General features: G+C 45.9%; 1 protein-coding gene across 3 annotated transcripts in view; it reads right to left on the bottom strand.

Moving 5' to 3' along the window:
- Nucleotides 1-265: 265 nt before the first annotated feature.
- LOC130297686 (gastrula zinc finger protein XlCGF26.1-like) overlaps nt 266-17943 on the bottom strand; it is a 27188-nt gene continuing 9510 nt past the window's right edge. The window contains exons 1-3 of one of the 3 annotated variants that reach the window (XM_056550441.1): nt 16917-17120; nt 6745-7132; nt 266-1730 (exon numbers count right to left, since the gene is read on the bottom strand). In XM_056550441.1, the coding sequence (XP_056406416.1) occupies nt 331-1730; nt 6745-7123 (1779 nt within the window). In that variant the 5' untranslated portion in view covers nt 7124-7132; nt 16917-17120 and the 3' untranslated portion in view covers nt 266-330. Of the gene's footprint in view, nt 1731-6744; nt 7133-16649; nt 16877-16916; nt 17121-17943 lie in introns of those variants that run through there. The other 2 variants (XM_056550423.1, XM_056550431.1) reach the window with 2 other exon arrangements.

Here is a 17943-nt window from a genome sequence, read left to right as displayed (position 1 = left end):
GGCAAAGATACCTCAAACGAGAATTGAAAGACTCTTGGCTGGCTACAAAAAGCATTTACAAGCTGTGATAGTTGCCAAAGGGGGCAGTACAAGATATTAACTCTGCAGGGTGCCCAAACTTTTGCAGACACCATTTTTTTTGTTTTCTGTTATTTTGAAAGTGTAAATGATGGAAATAAAATCAAAACTTTTGTTGACATATTATAAGAATGTCTAATCTGTAACGTGATGCCTTTTGGAGATGTTTCCATCTTTACTTGGCTTCTTTATGCACATTAATACAAATTGATCCCCACTGTACATGGTTAATATATAGATGTGTTATCTACATCATTTATTGATCTCAATTGGCTTCTCTCCTGCATGAATTCTTAGATGTTTGATAAGATTTGATTTCTGAGTAAAACATTTCCCACATTCTGAACATGATAATGGCTTTGCTCCTGTGTGAATTCTTTGATGTTTAACAAGATCTGTTTTCTGAGTAAAACGTTTCCCACATTCTGAACATGGAAATGGCTTTTCTCCTGTGTGAATTCTTTGATGCATAACAAGATTTGATTTCCCAGTAAAACATTTCCCACATTCTGAACATGAAAATGGCTTTTCTCCTGTGTGAATTCTTTGATGCATAACAAAACCTGATTTGTCAGCAAAAAATTTCCCACATTCTGAACATGAAAATGGCTTTTCTCCTGTGTGAATTCTTTGATGTTCAACAAGATTTCCATTCTGACTAAAACATTTCCCACATTCTGAACATGAAAATGGCTTCTCTCCTGTGTGAATTCTTTGATGTCTAACAAGATGTGATTGCCGAGTAAAACACTTCCCACATTCTGAACATGAAAATGGCTTCTCTCCTGTGTGAATTCTTTGATGTCTAACAAGATGTGATTGCCGAGTAAAACACTTCACACATTCTGAACATGAAAATGGCTTTTCTCCTGTGTGAATTCTTTGATGCATACGAAGATGTGATGTCTTAGTAAAAAAATTCCCACATTCTGAACATGAAAATGGCTTTTCTCCTGTGTGAATTCTTTGATGTATACAAAGATACGATTTCTCAGTAAAACATTTTCCACATTCTGAACATGAAAATGGCTTTTCTCCTGTGTGAATTCTTTGATGTTCAACAAGATTTCTATTCTGACTAAAACATTTTCCACATTCTGAACATGAAAATGGTTTCTCTCCTGTGTGAGTTCTATGATGCATAACAAGATGTGATTTCCGAGTAAAACATTTCCCACATTCTGAACATGAAAATGGCTTCTCACCTGTGTGCATTCTTTCATGCGTAACAAGATGTGATTTGTGAGTAAAACATTTCCCACATTCTGAACATGAAAATGGCTTTTCTCCTGTGTGAATTCTTTGATGTTTAAGAAGATTTGAACTATGTCTAAAACATTTTCCACATTCTGAGCATGAAAATAGCTTCTCTCCTGTGTGAGTTCTTTGATGGCTAACAATACTTAATTTCCGAGAAAAACATTTCCCACATTCTGGACATGAAAATCGCTTTCCCTTATTTTGTTTAACAGACTGAGATGAATCTTTAGGTCGGACTTGTATAACAGGATGAGATGACAGATCTTGGCTGTGAAGGGCTGAGGGTGTATCTGGGATAATGGAATGTTCTTCATATGTATCTTGTGTGATATCATCATCTGCTTTATAATATGAAGATATAAGATTCTCCTCTGATCTCCTGGTAAAGTCATCTGTGAAAAATACAGTCATATTTTTAAGCAATAATCTTAACCCCTTAAGGACATTTACATTTTTGCTTTTAAGAGACATATGGGGAGATTTATCAAAACCTGAGTAGAGGAAGAGTGGTGCAGTTGCCCATGGCAACCAGATTGTGAAAGAGAAAAATGAAAGAAGCAATGTTATTGGTTGTTATGGACAACTGCACCACTCTTCCTCCATAACTCTTATTTTTTCATCTACAGACTAATATGAGGACTTGTCCTTTGTGAACCAATTGTACTTTGTAATGACACCTTTCTTCTGAAGGTTATAAATGATGCTGCAGATCCGTTACGTGTGACCCTACCCTAAATGTCATAAGTCACATGGTCACAGGGGGCGTGGCTATGCTGCAGTGGGTGGGTGGATAGCAGGGTGTACGGGATTTACTGAAGTAATGCTATCCACCCACCCACTGCGGCATAACCACGCCCCCTGGAGACCATGTGACTCATGACATATTGTCTCTGGCCGCATGGAATGCTGGGAAAGGTCAGAGACAACAGTAAAATAAAAAGACTTGTACTACAGCACTTCCGGGTGGGGTCCTGTGCATGAAAATGGGACAAAGTGACGCAGGGAGGAAATAGAAGCAAATAACACAGGATTATAACTAGACGTCATGGGATCAAAGGCTGAAGAAAAGAAATCCTGGAATATCCCTTTAAAAAAAAGCCCTATGGGATTTATGGAAATTATTTTTTACTAAACAATTTTACTTCGAACACGGCAATCAATCCAGTAAACTGTTAGCACATATAGTTCGGCAGAATTCTTCTGCTTCCCAGATTCTTAAAATTAAGGCCCCGGATGGGTCCGAACTGCTGGGGTTGGAGAAGATGGCGCAATGTTTTTCTGCCTTTTACTCTAACCTCTATTCTTCACAGGTGCACTATGATGATGCAGAGCTAACTACTTACCTGGACGGCATTGACTTCCCTATTTTATCAGATAGTGACAGGGACATGTTGGATGCCCCTCTTACATTACTGGAAGTGCAGGATGCAGTGGCAAGTATGACCAAGGGTAAATCTCCTGGTCCAGACGACCTCCCCTTAGATGTTTACCTTAGGTACTCTGAGATTCTCCTCCCACCCTTGCTTGCCATGTTCGACAGGGCTTTTGCAGAAGCTACTTTGCCTGATTCTATGTACAAGGCGACTATAGTTGTCCTCCTAAAACCTGACAAGGATCCTCTAGAGTGTGGCTCTTATCGGCCGATTTCCTTGTTACACTTAGATTATAAAATTCCCACAAAAATTTTTGCTAACAGGTTGAATCGGGTCATATTGTCTATAATACATTCCGACCAAACAGGCTTCATGCCAGGTAAATCCACGTTGGAAAATATCTGTAGAGTCCAAACTGCCGTCCAGGTGGGATGTGCTCTGGGAGGGGACTGGGCCCTGGCGTCTCTGGACACTGCCAAGGCCTTTGACTTGGTGGAGTGGGGCTATTTACTAGAAGTGCTCTCTAGGTTTGGTTTCGGTCCTGCCTTCTGGAAGTGGGTTTCTCTACTCTACCGCTGTCCGCGGGCTCAGGTCCTGGTTAATGGTACTTGCTCTTTCCCATTTACCTTGGGCAGGGGTATGCGCCAGGGGTGCCCTCTGTCCCCGCTCCTGTTTGCGGTGGCCGTGAAGCCCCTTGCTCAGCGTATCCGCCAGGACTCTGGCTTCCGTGGTATGTCTGTGGGAAATAGGGAGGACCGTATAGGCCTCTGAGAGACCATCACATGTTGAAATTATCGTATGTCGGGGCCATCGTAGGTCGGGGGGTCACTGTAGTATTTAGCGGGCCAGTTGCGCTACATCAGGCAGTGGGTAGTTGAGGATGCTGGGACGGGTCCAGAGCGGTCATTAACTAGCTTTGTCCCGTCCTTGACCCTGCGACTCCTGTTAGGCTGGGTTCACACCACGTTTTGTTAACTACGGTTCCCGTATACGGCTGGGAGGAGGGGGGCGGGGTTTAACCGCGGCGCCCGCACTCAGCCGTATTTGGGAACCGTATTTAATGCACGTCTATGAGCCGACCGGAGTGAACCGCAGCCTCCGGTCGGCTTCGTTTTCGGCCGTATGCGGTTTCTCGACCGCAGGCAAAAATGTGGTCGACCACGTTTTTGCCTACGAACGGGAAACCGCATACGGCCGAAAACGAAGATGACCGGAGTCTGCGGTTCACTCCGGTCGGCTCATAGACATGCATTAAATACGGTTCCCGAATACGGCTGAGTGCGGGCGCTGCAATTAAGCCCCGCCCCCCTCCTCCCAGCCGTATACGGGAACCTTAGTTAACAAAACGTGATGTGAACCCAGCCTTAGAAAGTCCCATATATACTAGCTGTCAAGGTTTGGCGAGCCGCCAAGACTATATATGGTTATACTGATGTGCCATCAGACACCCCACTGTGGAATAACCCCCTCCTCACACAAATTGATGCAACTCTGGACCCGACCTTTTGGCGGGAACTAGGGATACTTAATCTAGAACATGTGTACCGTGACAATGTGCTTTGCTCATTTGATCAATTGCAATCTAACTATGCTTTACCTAGACACTGCTTTTTTTAGATACCTGCAACTACGCCATGCACTCAATGCTCAGTTCCCTACGGGGAGCCCACCAATATCGGCATTCCCTCTTATAGGTGTTTTACGATCGCAGGAACCTAGGGGGCTGGTGTCCATCATATACACACATCTTATTCAGGCCAAGATTTCCCGATCCTAGTTGCCGGCGGTCCGGCATTGGGAATTTCACATCCCCAATATGTCTAAGGATGTTTGGGAAGATGTTTTCTCCTCACACTTGCTGGTGTCCCCAGCAGCTAATAACAAACTGATTCAACTGAATATTATCCATTACAGTTATATCACCCCTCTCAGGTGGGTCGTTCTGACTCTGATGCTTGTTATCGCTGTGGTGCAGCCAGAGCGGACTTTTGGCATCTTATTTGGGCCTGCCCTTTCATTGAGTCATTTTGGGGGGAGGTTATCTAACTTCTAGCCACCCTTGCTCAGCTGCCTTTATCTGCTGATCCCCTGATTTGCCTCTTTGGTGTCATGGATGAGGAAGTGTGGACGCATTATGTCCGCATCTTTTTGAGGGAAACTCTATTTATGGCCAGGAAAGCTATTGCACTCAAGTGGATGGACTCCAGCCTTCCTACCTTATCTCAGTGGAAGGCACTTGTGAATGCTAGGATACCTTTTTCCCATTTAGTTTATAAAACAGGAAATGTCCGGGTAAATTCCTCTCAGTATGGGGCGTATGGTGCTCCTCCCCGTCCACCCAATGTTCATATTCTATGTGTCTTCTTGGGATCCCGTGACCGGCTCTTGGAATCCATGAGTGATTGTTCTGTGTGGCCTTCGTTTTCTACCTCTTCTATGTCATGTTGTTAGTCCTCTGCAACTCCTTCTCATGCGTGAGTCTGATGTATAGCACTTCCACTCTCCCCCCCCTCATTTCCCTTCTCTTTTTCTTTCAATTTCTTTCTTTTTTTTTTCTACTAAGGTGGTAGCTATTTATCTCAGGGATATACTCCATAATAGTGTTCTAGATGTTTATTTACTGAATATTCTGGGTTCTCTTAGTTTAGTGTTATTTATAGTGTTTGAAATACTGCACTCTACAATAACTATCATTGTCGTTTACATTCTGTTTAATTGCACTGTTGTCACGATTCGGCTGGCAGGAGGTGGATCCTCTGTGCCAGAGAGGGATTGGCGTGGACCGTGCTAGTGGACCGGTTCTAAGTTACTACTGGTATTCACCAGAGCCCGCCGCAAAGCGGGATGGTCTTGCAGCGGCGGTAGTAACCAGGTCGTATCCACTAGCAACGGCTCAACCTCTCTGACTGCTGAAGATAGGCGCGGTACAAGGGAGTAGACAAGAGCAAGGTCGGACGTAGCAGAAGGTCGGGGCAGGCAGCAAGGATCGTAGTCAGGGGCAACGGCAGGAGGTCTGGAACACGGGCTAGGAACACACAAGGAAACGCTTTCACTGGCACAATGGCAACAAGATCCGGCGAGGGAGTGCAGGGGAAGTGAGGTATACATAGGGAGTGCACAGGTGAACACACTAATAGAACAACTGCGCCAATCAGTGGCGCAGTGGCCCTTTAAATCGCAGAGACCCGGCGCGCGCGCGCCCTAGGGAGCGGAGCCGCGCGCGCCGGGACAGGACCGACGGAGAGCGAGTCAGGTACGGGAGCCGGGGTGCGCATCGCGAGCGGGCGCCACCCGCATCGCGAATCGCATCCCGGCTGGAGGCGGTATCGCAGCGCACCTGGTCAGTGGATCTGACCGGGGCGCTGCAGTAGCGAGGATGTTGCGAGCGCTCCGGGGAGGAGCGGGGACCCGGAGCGCTCGGCGTAACAACTGTACTTCAAGTGCCTTGATATATTGTAATGTGTACTGGACTTTATTCACTTTATTGGGCTTGTTGGCTGATCGTTCTTCACTTTTCAATAAAACAAAAAAAAGTAGTTGGCCCCCGTATAGTAGTAGCCCAATGAAAAAAACAAATACCTTTCTCCAATCGTTTTTCCGCAGCTATCGGCGCTCTGCTCCCCGCGGCTCCAACTCTCTGAGCTCCCTATACAGACAGCGCCATACAGAGATGCTGCCCACACCGGAAGTCATGGCTGCAGAGACAGGACGGAGCCACCAGTGTAACACATACACAATCGATAGCCACGCTTGTTGGGGGATCAGGGACATGTGTCCCCTGCAGACCAGGTCACAGTCACACCCCCTTTCCACTGCAATCCTTACGTCCAGCACATAGGTATATTTCATGTCTATATTCCAGCTGTATTCTGCATCCATATTATAAATGTGTTATCTCCCATAACTGAGTCACAGGTTTGGCTGAATGGAGGAACATACAGCAGAAAAGAGACAGGACACAGAGCTTAAAGAATTCCACAAAACATTGTTGTTGAGTAAAATCTGTTCTCTGCATTTAGTGGTTACTACTCACCTGGACGGTTACCTGTAGGAATGTCCTCCTTATACTGCTCATCATCGCTCATATCTGTCTCCTCTTCTTCTTCCTTTATGTCTGCAGTGTTAATATAGATTGGATCTTTTCCTGTAGGAATGTCCTCCTTATACTGCTCATCACTGCTCACATCTGTCTCCTCTTCTTCTTCCTTTATGTCTGTAGCATTAATATAGATTGGATCTTTCCCTGTAGGAAAGTCCTTCTTATCCTGCTCATCACTGATCACATCTGCCTCCTCTTCTTCTTCCTTTATGTCTGCAGTGTTAATATAGATTGGATCTTTTCCTGTAGGAATGTTCTCCTTATACTGCTCATCACGGCTCCAATCTGTCTTTGGAACATTAATATTGTTCATATCTTCTCCCTGAATGATAAGATGTGGAAGAAATATTGTAAAAGTCATCAGACAGTAAAAGTCATGTTGAATGTTTTATATGAGCAGAAAAGATCATTAATTATCATACGGACCAAAAATAACAAAAGGAGTTATCTGAGCCCCATTAATAAAATGTTTCCCCATGTTTATAAACAGGGGAGGTTACATTAAGGATGGAGCGGCCAGTGTGACGAATACACAATCAAAAGCCACAGTCACAGTCAGACCCCCTTTATACCGCGATCCTTACATTCCTGCACAAAGGTATTTTTCCTGCCCATATTACACCTGTATTCTGCATCTATATTATAATTCTATTATCTTCCATAACTGACCGGACACTGGTTTGGCTGAAGGAGGAACATACAGCAGAAAAGATCGACAGGACACATAGCTTTAAGAATTCCACTAAACGTAAGTAGAAAATCTTGCCCAAAATTTTGAAATCTGACTGGAAATAGAGATGGCGACATAAGGGATATCCTGCAGGATTCTGACAATCAAACTTACGTGTTAATATATTCCATACAGATTTCAGAGATCATGGAAAGCCACAAATCTTCACCTGTTTGGAGCCCCACCTAGAGGATGCCTAGTCAAGATGAGGAAGAAGGGGCTACACCGCAACAATCCTTCAGGTTAGGGTTAGGAGACTATGGCGCAGTAAATTATTCCCAGTTTCTCAGGCAGCTTGTAGTGTGCTTGACCTGAAGTCTGGTTATTATCAGGTACCCATGAAGGAACAGGATAAGGAGAAGACATTCTTCATCTGTCCCTTGGGATTCTACCAGTTTATCAGAATGCCCAAAGGAGGCACAGGAGCTCCTGCTACGTTTAAGAGGCTGATGGAGAAAACTGTGGGGGAAATTAACCACATTGTATTTGGGAACACACCAGAAGAGCATGAACAGAGATTGCTGAAGGTGTTGGATTGACTTCAAGCAATCAAAAGACAAATGTCGACTTCTGTTAAATATGTAGGGCGCGTTGACTCTGGAGAAGGAATAGCCACAGACCTTGCTAAGATTGAAGCAGTTAAACTGCCCGAGGCTACCTCTGAGATATAGGGTGCTAAAGCGCCACATCCTAAAGATCTCATTGGAAAGTAATGGACTTCAGGATGTGAAGAGGCCTTCTTAGCAATGTTGAAGAGACTCACAGAAGCTACTGATTGGCATATGCAGACCCTGAAAAACTCAATGTCCTCCTTGTGGATGCCAGTATGGAAGGCCTAGGGGGCGTTCTGCGCCAACGTTATCCAGAAGGATTAAGACGGTGGCTTACATAAGAAGAATTCTTACGGTTGCCAAGAAGAATTATCCAGTCCATAATTTGGAATTTCTGCCACTCAATTGGGCCATTGTCGACAAGCTGCATGATTATTTATATGGAGCAATGTTTGAAGTAAGGACTGATAATAATCCACTTACCTACATTCAGACTACAGCCAAGCTGGATGCCACAGGACATAGGTGCTCGGCTGCATTGTCAAATTACAGTTTCAGCCTGATATACAAGCAGGATTCCAAGAATGTCAGTGCAGATGCCCTGTTCCCCAGACCTGGACTCTCTCCTCACGAAGACAAAGAGAAGTGGGAAGAAAATCCTGGACCGAAGTGAGAACATTTTGTCAAATGTATGTAGTTACTCAGGACCAAAGAGGATACACTCCATCAGTCACTCCTCAGAAGCAGTGCCAGAGGTATTCACACTCCAGTCATGCTTCAACAGTGGTCCAGCATAACCCCGGAAGACAAGAGGAAGGCCCAGTCACAGTACTGGTATAAAGAGGCAGTTCTCGGGGGGTGTTTGTTGGGCATGGCGCTGAAGGAGATGGACACACACTAGGTCTGCTCCCACTCCTTTTGCCGCAAACTAGCTTGAATCTGCTGGTGACCCTGCACCATTAGATGGGGAGAACCTCCCAGCACCATCTAAAGCCTTCCTCTACTGCCCAGCAGTCTTCCGCCCTGCCTGGGAACATTGTGCACTTCCTGAGGACGCCTCAGGCCTCCACACCTGGCTGCCTGTCATTACGGGCCCTGCGCAAGGCCTGCTGTCCCTCTCCCTAGTTCCCACTTCCAGTCGGGCTGCCGACACGCCTCCGCTCCAGCCGACAGCAGCGGAGGACTCACAAGACACATGGCAGTTGCTGCATCCTACCTCAGCCTCCTTTCCGTGTGGTGGACCGTATGCCTCCTCCCTGCTCCGCAGCTGTGCTCCAGGAGCTTCCTGCTGCTGATGCTGCTCCCGCCGGAGGGTGCAACTGTACTCCGGCCAGCCCAGACTCTGGTGAGTGACTCTCTTGGCCTGCCTGCCTGCCTGGGACTCCAGCCCTTTGGGTGCCTCTCTGCAGTCCTCCTCACAGGGGATTTTCTGACCATCTCTTCAATCTTATGCAAGGGGCCTCACTGATCCGTGGGTCATCCTGCTGGTCCTCCTGCCTCTGGACCCCTCTCACCTGAGCCTCCTGCTAGGGGGCCTGTACTACCTGCCTCAGTGGGGCACTGGACTGAGCTCTCTGACCCCCCACCTTACTTCACCCTGAGCTCCTCTCCATCAGCATAATTTTGCCTGCCTCACCTAAACCTCAGAGAATTATGTCTGCACACAAGCAGAATGTAGGGGCCCTGCGCTTCTCCTCCCAAGGGAGCCCATCTGTTTCCCCTGGGCCCTCGGTGCCCCCTGTGCTGATGGCTGAAAAAACATCATGAGATACCCTTTCGGAGGCTGATTTGGCTTGTTCAGGACTGCCTGCACCCTCTTCTGCCCCTCCGGATTGGAGTCAGCTTCTTTCTCATATTCCTACTAAAGAGGATTTCCGTTCACTTATTGCTGAAGTCAAAGATACCTGCCGGACGGAAGTTTCTTCCCTTTAACAAGACTTACAGCATGATTCTGAGTTGAGGGTCTGGAGGATTCCTCAATTCCACCAGGGCCTATATTTCTCAGCTCCAGTTTACAATTGTCTCTCAAATGGAATTTCTCAGTGATCTACCCACTCATTGTGAGAACTTGGACAATCGGGGGTGGCGTAATAACATCGAAGTGCGGGGACTGCTGGAGGCTACTCGTGAGGAGGACCTCCATGTGACCCTGGAAGCCATTTTCAACCTTATCCTGGGTGAGCCCTCTTCCAACAAAATCAAGCTGGACAGAGCTCATAGGGCCTTCCGCCCTAAATATGCCACAGGCACTCCCAGGGAAGTGATTTGTTGTGTGCATGACTTCCAACTTAAGCTATCATTAAGCTATCATGGCTAAAGCTAGTTCTCTGCGGAACTTTGATTTTGATGGGGCTCCTATCCAGATGTTTCAAGACCTATCCTGGTTCATGTTGAGGAAAAGGCGAATACTTTAACCCCTTCTGGCAGTCCTGCGCTCCCACCAAGTGCCTTACAGGTCGAATTTGCCGTTTGCTCTCCATACCGTTCTGGACAGAACAGGAAGTCTACCTCCCCGGATCCTAGGGGCTTGCCGCAGGCTCCACCTAACGTCTGAGGACTGATGCTTCCTCACTGTCTATTGCCTCGGGGCTTTGGTTGGCTCCTGGTTCTCCCTTGCTTGATGTAGATACTTTGAATATTGCTATGTTACTGTATTAATATTTGCTGTAGTTAATGTCTGCACCTGTTATTACTCTTTTAGCACATGTCCTTTTGGCGCGGCCTCAGGGAGGAGTGTATGCCCTTTTGGCGGTAGCTTTCTGGTGTCGTTCACCCATTTTTTTACCCCCTTGAGGCTGTGGCAATGGACTACCTGTTTTCTGGGTATTTGTTTACCCTGCTCCCTTTAATGGTCTTGGCCTCCGCATTGGCAGCTTGGTCAATGGTTCATTTTTTGATCTGTTCTGTTTTTGTCCTGTCATTTATTGTCTTGTCCTTTTGTTGTCTATCCCCTTGTTGCCCATTCGTCTTTATTCCCTTCTTTTTCTTGCTTTGTTCTAGGTTCCTTAGTTTTGCTCTTCTGTTGCAGGGCTCTACTATGCACGCTCCATCTCTATTGGTCCGAAGCGGTTCCTCTGGGGTCTATATGGGTTATGTTCCTTCCCACTCATCCACCATGGTTAAGTGTGTCTCTCTGAATGTCAAGAGCCTTAACTCCCCCCCTGCAGTGGGCGTTAGTTGCACTGGGGGAGGATATTGTTTTCATTCAGGAGACACACTTTGACTGTGCTGGATCCTTTCAGTTTCTCAATCATCTTAATCCGCAGGTCTACTCTGCTATCTCTGATAGGAAGGCTGCTGGGGTTGCTATTGTTGTTTCTAGATCTTGTCCGCTCCAGGTTTTCTCTTCCTTCCTTGATCCCCAGGGGTGTTCTGTGGTGGTGGAGAGTGTCCTAGGGGGTCTATCGCTCCTGCTCTGTAATATTTATGCTCCTAACACTTCTCAGATTTCGTTCTTACACAGGGGGCTTACTAAGCAATAAATATCCCTCTTCTGACTGGCTTCTTGGGGGGGACTTTAATCTTATTTTCTCTCCTTCTCTGGACCGCCACTCCCTAACTGCTGCCCCTCCTGCTCAATTGCACTTAGCCTCAATTTTTTGACAGGGCATTCAGGCCTCTACACTGTACGATCTCTGGTAGATTAACCACCCGACGGATTGCTCTTTTAGCTTTTATTCCCATCCCCATAAATTGCATATGCGTATAGACTATTTTTTCGGTGATCTTCCAATGGTGCATATGCTCTCACATGCCTCTCTTGAGGCGTTCTCATAGTCTGATCACTGCCCTGTTCGCCTTTCTTTCTCCTCTTCTCCCTCTTTCCTTCGGAGTTGTCAATGGTGTCTTAATGACTCTTAAGTCCTTACCCTCCCGGGAGTCAATCCACACATGCCTGACTGAATATTTTGCTAATAATGAGGTATGCGTTACCTCTCAGGCTGTTCTCTGGGAAGCTCACAAGTCGGTTGTACCGAGGCATTTTATTGCTCTGGGTGTGCGACTTAAGCGTGATGCTCTGGCTCGTTCCCGGGAACTTAAGGCACAAATTACCAGACTGGAAACACTTTTACTGTCCTCTCCCTCTGTGCTGAGGTGCTTGGCAGCTGCTCGGGCTCAACTGGGTGACCTTGCTCTAAGTCATGTTGAGCGACAACTGTTGTATGCTAAGCAACGTTTTTATGAGAAAGGTAATAAGGCTCATACCATGTAAGCTAGGTGCCTTCATGATCGAGCAGTCGCCCAGTCCCCCTCAGCCTTGAAAGACTCTTCTGGTGTTCTCCATTATTACCCAGCCAAAATTTCCCACCTTCTAGTTGACTATAACTCTGCTCTTTATTCTCTTCCTTCTCAGCTTCCGTCTGACCCGGTGGAGTGTGCAGCTGCCCTTGATTCTTATCTCTCTCGATGTGGCTTGCCGACTTTGTTGGTGGCAGATCATGAGGTTCTTATTGCTCCCATTACTAGTGATGAGCTCCTGGAGGTCCTCAAGTCTCTTCCTGCTGGTCTCTCCCCCGGCCCAGACAGATTCATATATTTGTATTATAAGACTTACTCTTCAATTCTTATACCTAAACTTCCTCTCTTCAATTCTTTCATGGGGGGGTGAGGAGATCCCGCAGCCCTTTTTGCACTCTTTCATCACTCTGATACCTAAACACAGTAAGGATACTCATGATTGCTCCAGTTATATACCATTGCTCTTCTCAACTCTGATCTGAAACTATTTTCTAAGGTTTTGCCTGTCCGTCTTTGCTCTTTTCTCCCCTCCCTTATCCATAAGGATCAGGTTGGGTTTATACCTTGCTGTCAGGGAGGTGATAATTCAAGTGTATTGAACCTCTTGCTGCCATGATCTTGGGGATGTGGGTATTACGGGCATCTCACTTCATGATAGGGAATTTAAGATTTGCCTATTTGCTGATGATGTTTAGCTTACCCTCTCTCGTCCTTTGCTTTCTCTTCCTAATCTCTACAGGGTTCTTCACGCTTATGGTGTAGTTTCGGGTTATAAGGTTAATCTCTCCAAAACTGAAGCGCTTCCTCTGAATCTTCCTTTGCCCGTCTACTCTCTTGCATGCTAGCTATTCTTTTAAATGGTCATCTTCTGTGATTAAGTACCTGGGAGTTTGCATTACTTCTTGCTATTCCTCTCTCTATTCCACTAATTTCCTTCCGCTTTTCCGTTAACCCAGGGCTCTCATGGAGAAATGGTGGTCACAATATATTAAATTTTTTGGCCGTATTGAGGCAGTTAAAATGACGATTCTTCCTAAATTGCTGTATTTTTTTTTTAAACGTTGCCGGTCCGCGTACAGTTATCTGCCCTTCGCTCTTTTCAGTCGGCTCTTTATGTTTATCTGGGATGGGAAAAGGCACAGTTTCCTAATGTTGGTCATGATGGCTAGCAGATCTATTGGGGGGGGGGGGGTTAGTGATCCCTGATGTGACAAAAAACTATTGGGCTGCTCACTTGCATCTTCTTGCAGCGTGGTCTGTGTACCATGTCACTGGATGGAGCTGGAAAAGCTGTGGTTAGCCACGATACATCCCAATATCCTCCTCTGGTGTGTTCCACCGCCTGCTGTAAGTTTAGGGATACTGTTCTAGGAAGTTTAAATTGTTTTCTTCCCCTTCTCCTATGCGGTCTTTCCTGTATAATCTTGACTTTCCTTCTGGCTTGTCCTCTGTTATGGTGCGGGAATGGGGCTCCCAGGGTCTCTTTTGTTGGGCTGATGTAGTTGACCCCTGTCTCTTTCTCTCTTGTATTTTGAACAGCTGGTTTCTCGTTGGGATCTCCACTCCTCTGAGCGGTTCCACTACCTGCAACTGCAGCATTTTATGTCCTCTACGCTTGGTTCTGTGATGGTTTCCCAGCCTACTAGCTTTGAAAGATTATGCCGTGGTGGACCTCAGACAAGGGGACTTCTATCTATCTAATACCTACTCCCTTCTTCTTCATCCTCCTGATAGTGATCCTCCTTCGCACCGCTATATGGGACACTGGGAGACTGTTTAAAACACTACTATTGCTCTACCTCAGTGGCGTGTCATTTGGGAGCGAGCATCCAAGGCCTCTATTTGCCCCGCTTACAAGGAAACCCAGTATAAAATGCTTATGGGGTGGTATCATACCCTGAAATTGCTGAACAGGCTGAACCCCGCTATCTCCCCCCCCAGTGCTGGCACTGTGGGGTTGGACTGGGACTGGCATTTCACATTTTCTGGTCCTTCCCACTCATAGTGGCCTACTGGAGAATGGTACAATGTTTTCTGATCGATGTCTTGGGTGTTTCTGTTCCCTTGGATCCACTTATCTTTTACACTTATCCCATTGTGCTCTGTCTAAGAAGCCCTTTAAGCTTTTCACGTATTTTGCTCTGGCAGCTAAGACCCTTATTGCTGGAAGAGGACTCTTCGTCCCTCTGAGGCTGATTTATTGGCTCATATATTCGAGATCCGTTCTCTGAAATCTCTCACGGCCTCTTTAAACAACTCTGTCCCTTTGTTCCTCTCTGTCTGGGAAACATGGGACCGCTTCTCTTACCGACAGCCTCCTTGATCTCCTCTGCCTCTATTTTCCTTTTTTCTATATTTGTGGATTGTCTTTTATGTTGGTCTGCGTGGTCCCTATTTTTCCCCCCTCCCATCTCCTTTATCTGTGGCCCTTTGGGCTTCTGTGCCTGTATTTGTTAGTGGGATGCAAAACACTTGCTTATGTTTTCCGTAGAGCTGAAATTTTGGCCTTTCTGTGCTTTAACCCACGTCATGGGGCTTCGTTTGTTTTTGGTTTTTCTATGCCTGCCTTACATGGCTTCGTTTAAGCTCAATTATGCATTGTCCTGCCATTTGTAACTGGGTCTCCGACCCCTTATGTTTTTATTTCCATTTCCTTTCATGTCCATATTCAAAAATGTTTTATAAAAAATTCAGTTGAAAAAAATTAAAATAAAGGGGCAGTTCTCAGAGCCAAGAACGCCAAGTTGTTGACTTTTCTCCCTGTGGGTCAGAGAGTTTTATACTGAAGAGAATGTGGAAGATAAAATCCTTTATAGGGTTATGAAATATCATGATCACCCTGGCAGAAAACAATTGGTACTATCACACAGGTACCGAGAGTTGGTCCTGAGAGCCCTGCACGATAAACATGGGCATCTCGGGGTGGCCAAGACCTATGGTTTAGTACAAGGCCGATTCTATTGGACTCGCATGAGGGAAAATGTCAAGCAACATGTAAAGACCCTCTGGAGATTTATCCAGAGAAAGACCCTATCTGTGAGAGCTTCCCCCATCGGAGATCTAAACAGCACAGGACCCATGGATCTTGTGTGCATAGATTATCTCTGTATTGAAAACGATAACATGGGGATTTAAAATGTTCCAGCTTTTCCAACTAAAGATCAAAAGGCTGTGACTGTAGTCAAGGTCCTTTGGCAGAAGTATACACTACAGTCTACCCAATCAAATACACTCTGACCAAGAGAGACTTTGAGAGCAAGTGGATTAAGGGACTGTGTGACATGCTGCAGGTGCATAAGTGAAGCAATGGTTCACGCATATACCTGTACAAGACATGAATCTACAGGATTCTCATCCTATTTCCTAATGTAAGGAAGAAAAGCCTGACTACCCATAGGTGTCCAGCTGGGAGTGTCCCCTGATGGAACAGATTCAACCTCATATGTGAGGAACCTCAACAAAATCTTCACATGGCCTATAAGTTGGCCACCTAAGCTGTGGCAAAACTGGAGGAACGGAACTAAAGAAGATATGATGCTAAAGTGAAACATTGGGAAATTCAAGCGGGAGATAAAGTTCTTCTACAGAATCTAGGAGTGCCTGGGAAGCACCAACTGGCTGACAGATGGAATGACACCCTATTAGAAGTTATGTGTACTGTAAAAGGACTGCCAGTGTACAATATTAAGGGCCCAGAGACCATCTGCTACCAGTAGTGTACACTGATGAAGAGGAAGGGAGTAGTGAAGAATTGGAGGAAAGAGTAATAGAGAGTCCTGAAAATAAGGCAGAAAAGATCCCAGGAACTCCCAGTGCAGAGGATCAATGGTGGCCATCTGCTGTTGAGTAAATGCAGCGTTTGTCGCCTCCTACTCTAATGGTTTCTCACAGTGTTAGAACCCCTCCTGTGTCATGTAGTTCTCTAAGTTTGAACCCCATCCATGTTTTGAGCCTGGAATTCCCTATAGAGACTCTTTTCCCTTTAGTTACTGGTGACCTTCCAAACCACAGTCATGATTCCTCTTTCACAACGAGAACTGAGACACAACACCAGAGTGTGGCGCCCCCCAGGGGCCTTTATTTATGATAATTTGGGAGAGCCCAGTTATGGCTCACTGACACAAGAAGCATCTAAAATGATCACCTTCTTACACACATTAGCTGAATTGGTAAATGTTTGTCATACTTTGTGTTAAATCAGTAGGTTGCTAGGATGCTATGTATCTTATGTCCTGTTCTTATTTGTTTGAAGGCAAGTATTTTTCAAGGGGGAGCATGTAACCCCCTCCTGAGATTATTGTTATCTTACCCTGGATTACCTGATGTGCCCATTGGATGACAAAATGAACTGAGCAGTAACTAGCTGAGGAGGTGGAATCTTTGTGAAATGTACTTGCAGCCATCTTGGGGAATTGCTCAGACCAGCAGAGCCAGCAAACAGGGTGGAAGCAGAGGAAGGAGGTTACTAGGATCTGCCCAAAAAGTGCTGCAGCAGATGACATGAATCTGCTGGTGAGTTGGAGAGATCCAGAACTGGTTACACTACAGCCTCTGTGAGCAATAGGAGAAACTACAGCTGGACTTACCTGATTATGGCCGGAATAAGGGTAAGTCTGAAGCCCTTCTTCCCTGTCACAAAGTAAAGACCAAGAGATCCGGTTGCGGACATTTTAAGACTTCAGTCTACTGAAGGTGACGCTGCGGAGCAGGACTTTGTATGGGCCCCATCTCTTTTATGTGCCTCAACAGTCTTAAAGGTGTACTCCGCCCTAGACATCCTATCCCCTGAGGACCCCCGCAATCTCTTCTGCAGCCCCTCCGAGTCATCACTACACGGAGCTAAGTTTGCTCCGTACGTGATGACTCACAATGTGACATCATGACTCCGCCCCCTCATCCCATAGGCTTGCATTGAGGTGGTGGAGTGTGATGTCACAAGGGGCGGAGCCGTCACATCACAATACTCCGGCCCCTGTATCGTGAGTCATCATGCACTGAGCAAACTTAGCTCTGTGCAGTGATGACTCAAGGGGCTGCAGGAGAGATTGCAGGGGTCTCCAGCAGCGGGACCACCATAATCAGACATCTTATCTCCTATCCTTTGGATAGATGATAAAATGTCTAGGACGGAGTACCCCTTTAAGGGTGATGATCAGGGTGGGATATCCACATTGCTTTCTCTGACTCTGTATTATACTATACTTTACAACAGACAAGAAAGGGTAAGAGACCCCAGAGATACAGTGAGATATATATATATATATATATATATATATACACACACACACACACACACACACACACACATATACACTCATTTCATATTACCATTCCCCACATTTCATATACCAACCCTCCATACCCCCATTTCATTTTCAATCCCCTCCATTTCATGATCATTGACTGAACGACCTTCCTTAGGGACCGGAACAAGTGTTTTTTGAAGTGGGAGGGGTTTCATTTTCTCATCCTCGCCCTCTAATAGCCAAAACGCTTTCGATTTTCCCCCTACAGACCCATATGAGGTTTGTTATTTTTTGCGCCACCAATTGTACTTCGTAATGACATCACTTCTGTTACCACGCAAAAAATATATATATATTTGTGGAGAGA

This window comes from Hyla sarda, chromosome 1 (assembly GCF_029499605.1).
Source record: "Hyla sarda isolate aHylSar1 chromosome 1, aHylSar1.hap1, whole genome shotgun sequence".
Lineage (NCBI taxonomy): Eukaryota > Metazoa > Chordata > Amphibia > Anura > Hylidae > Hyla > Hyla sarda.
This window is presented reverse-complemented; position numbering and strand designations above follow the sequence as displayed.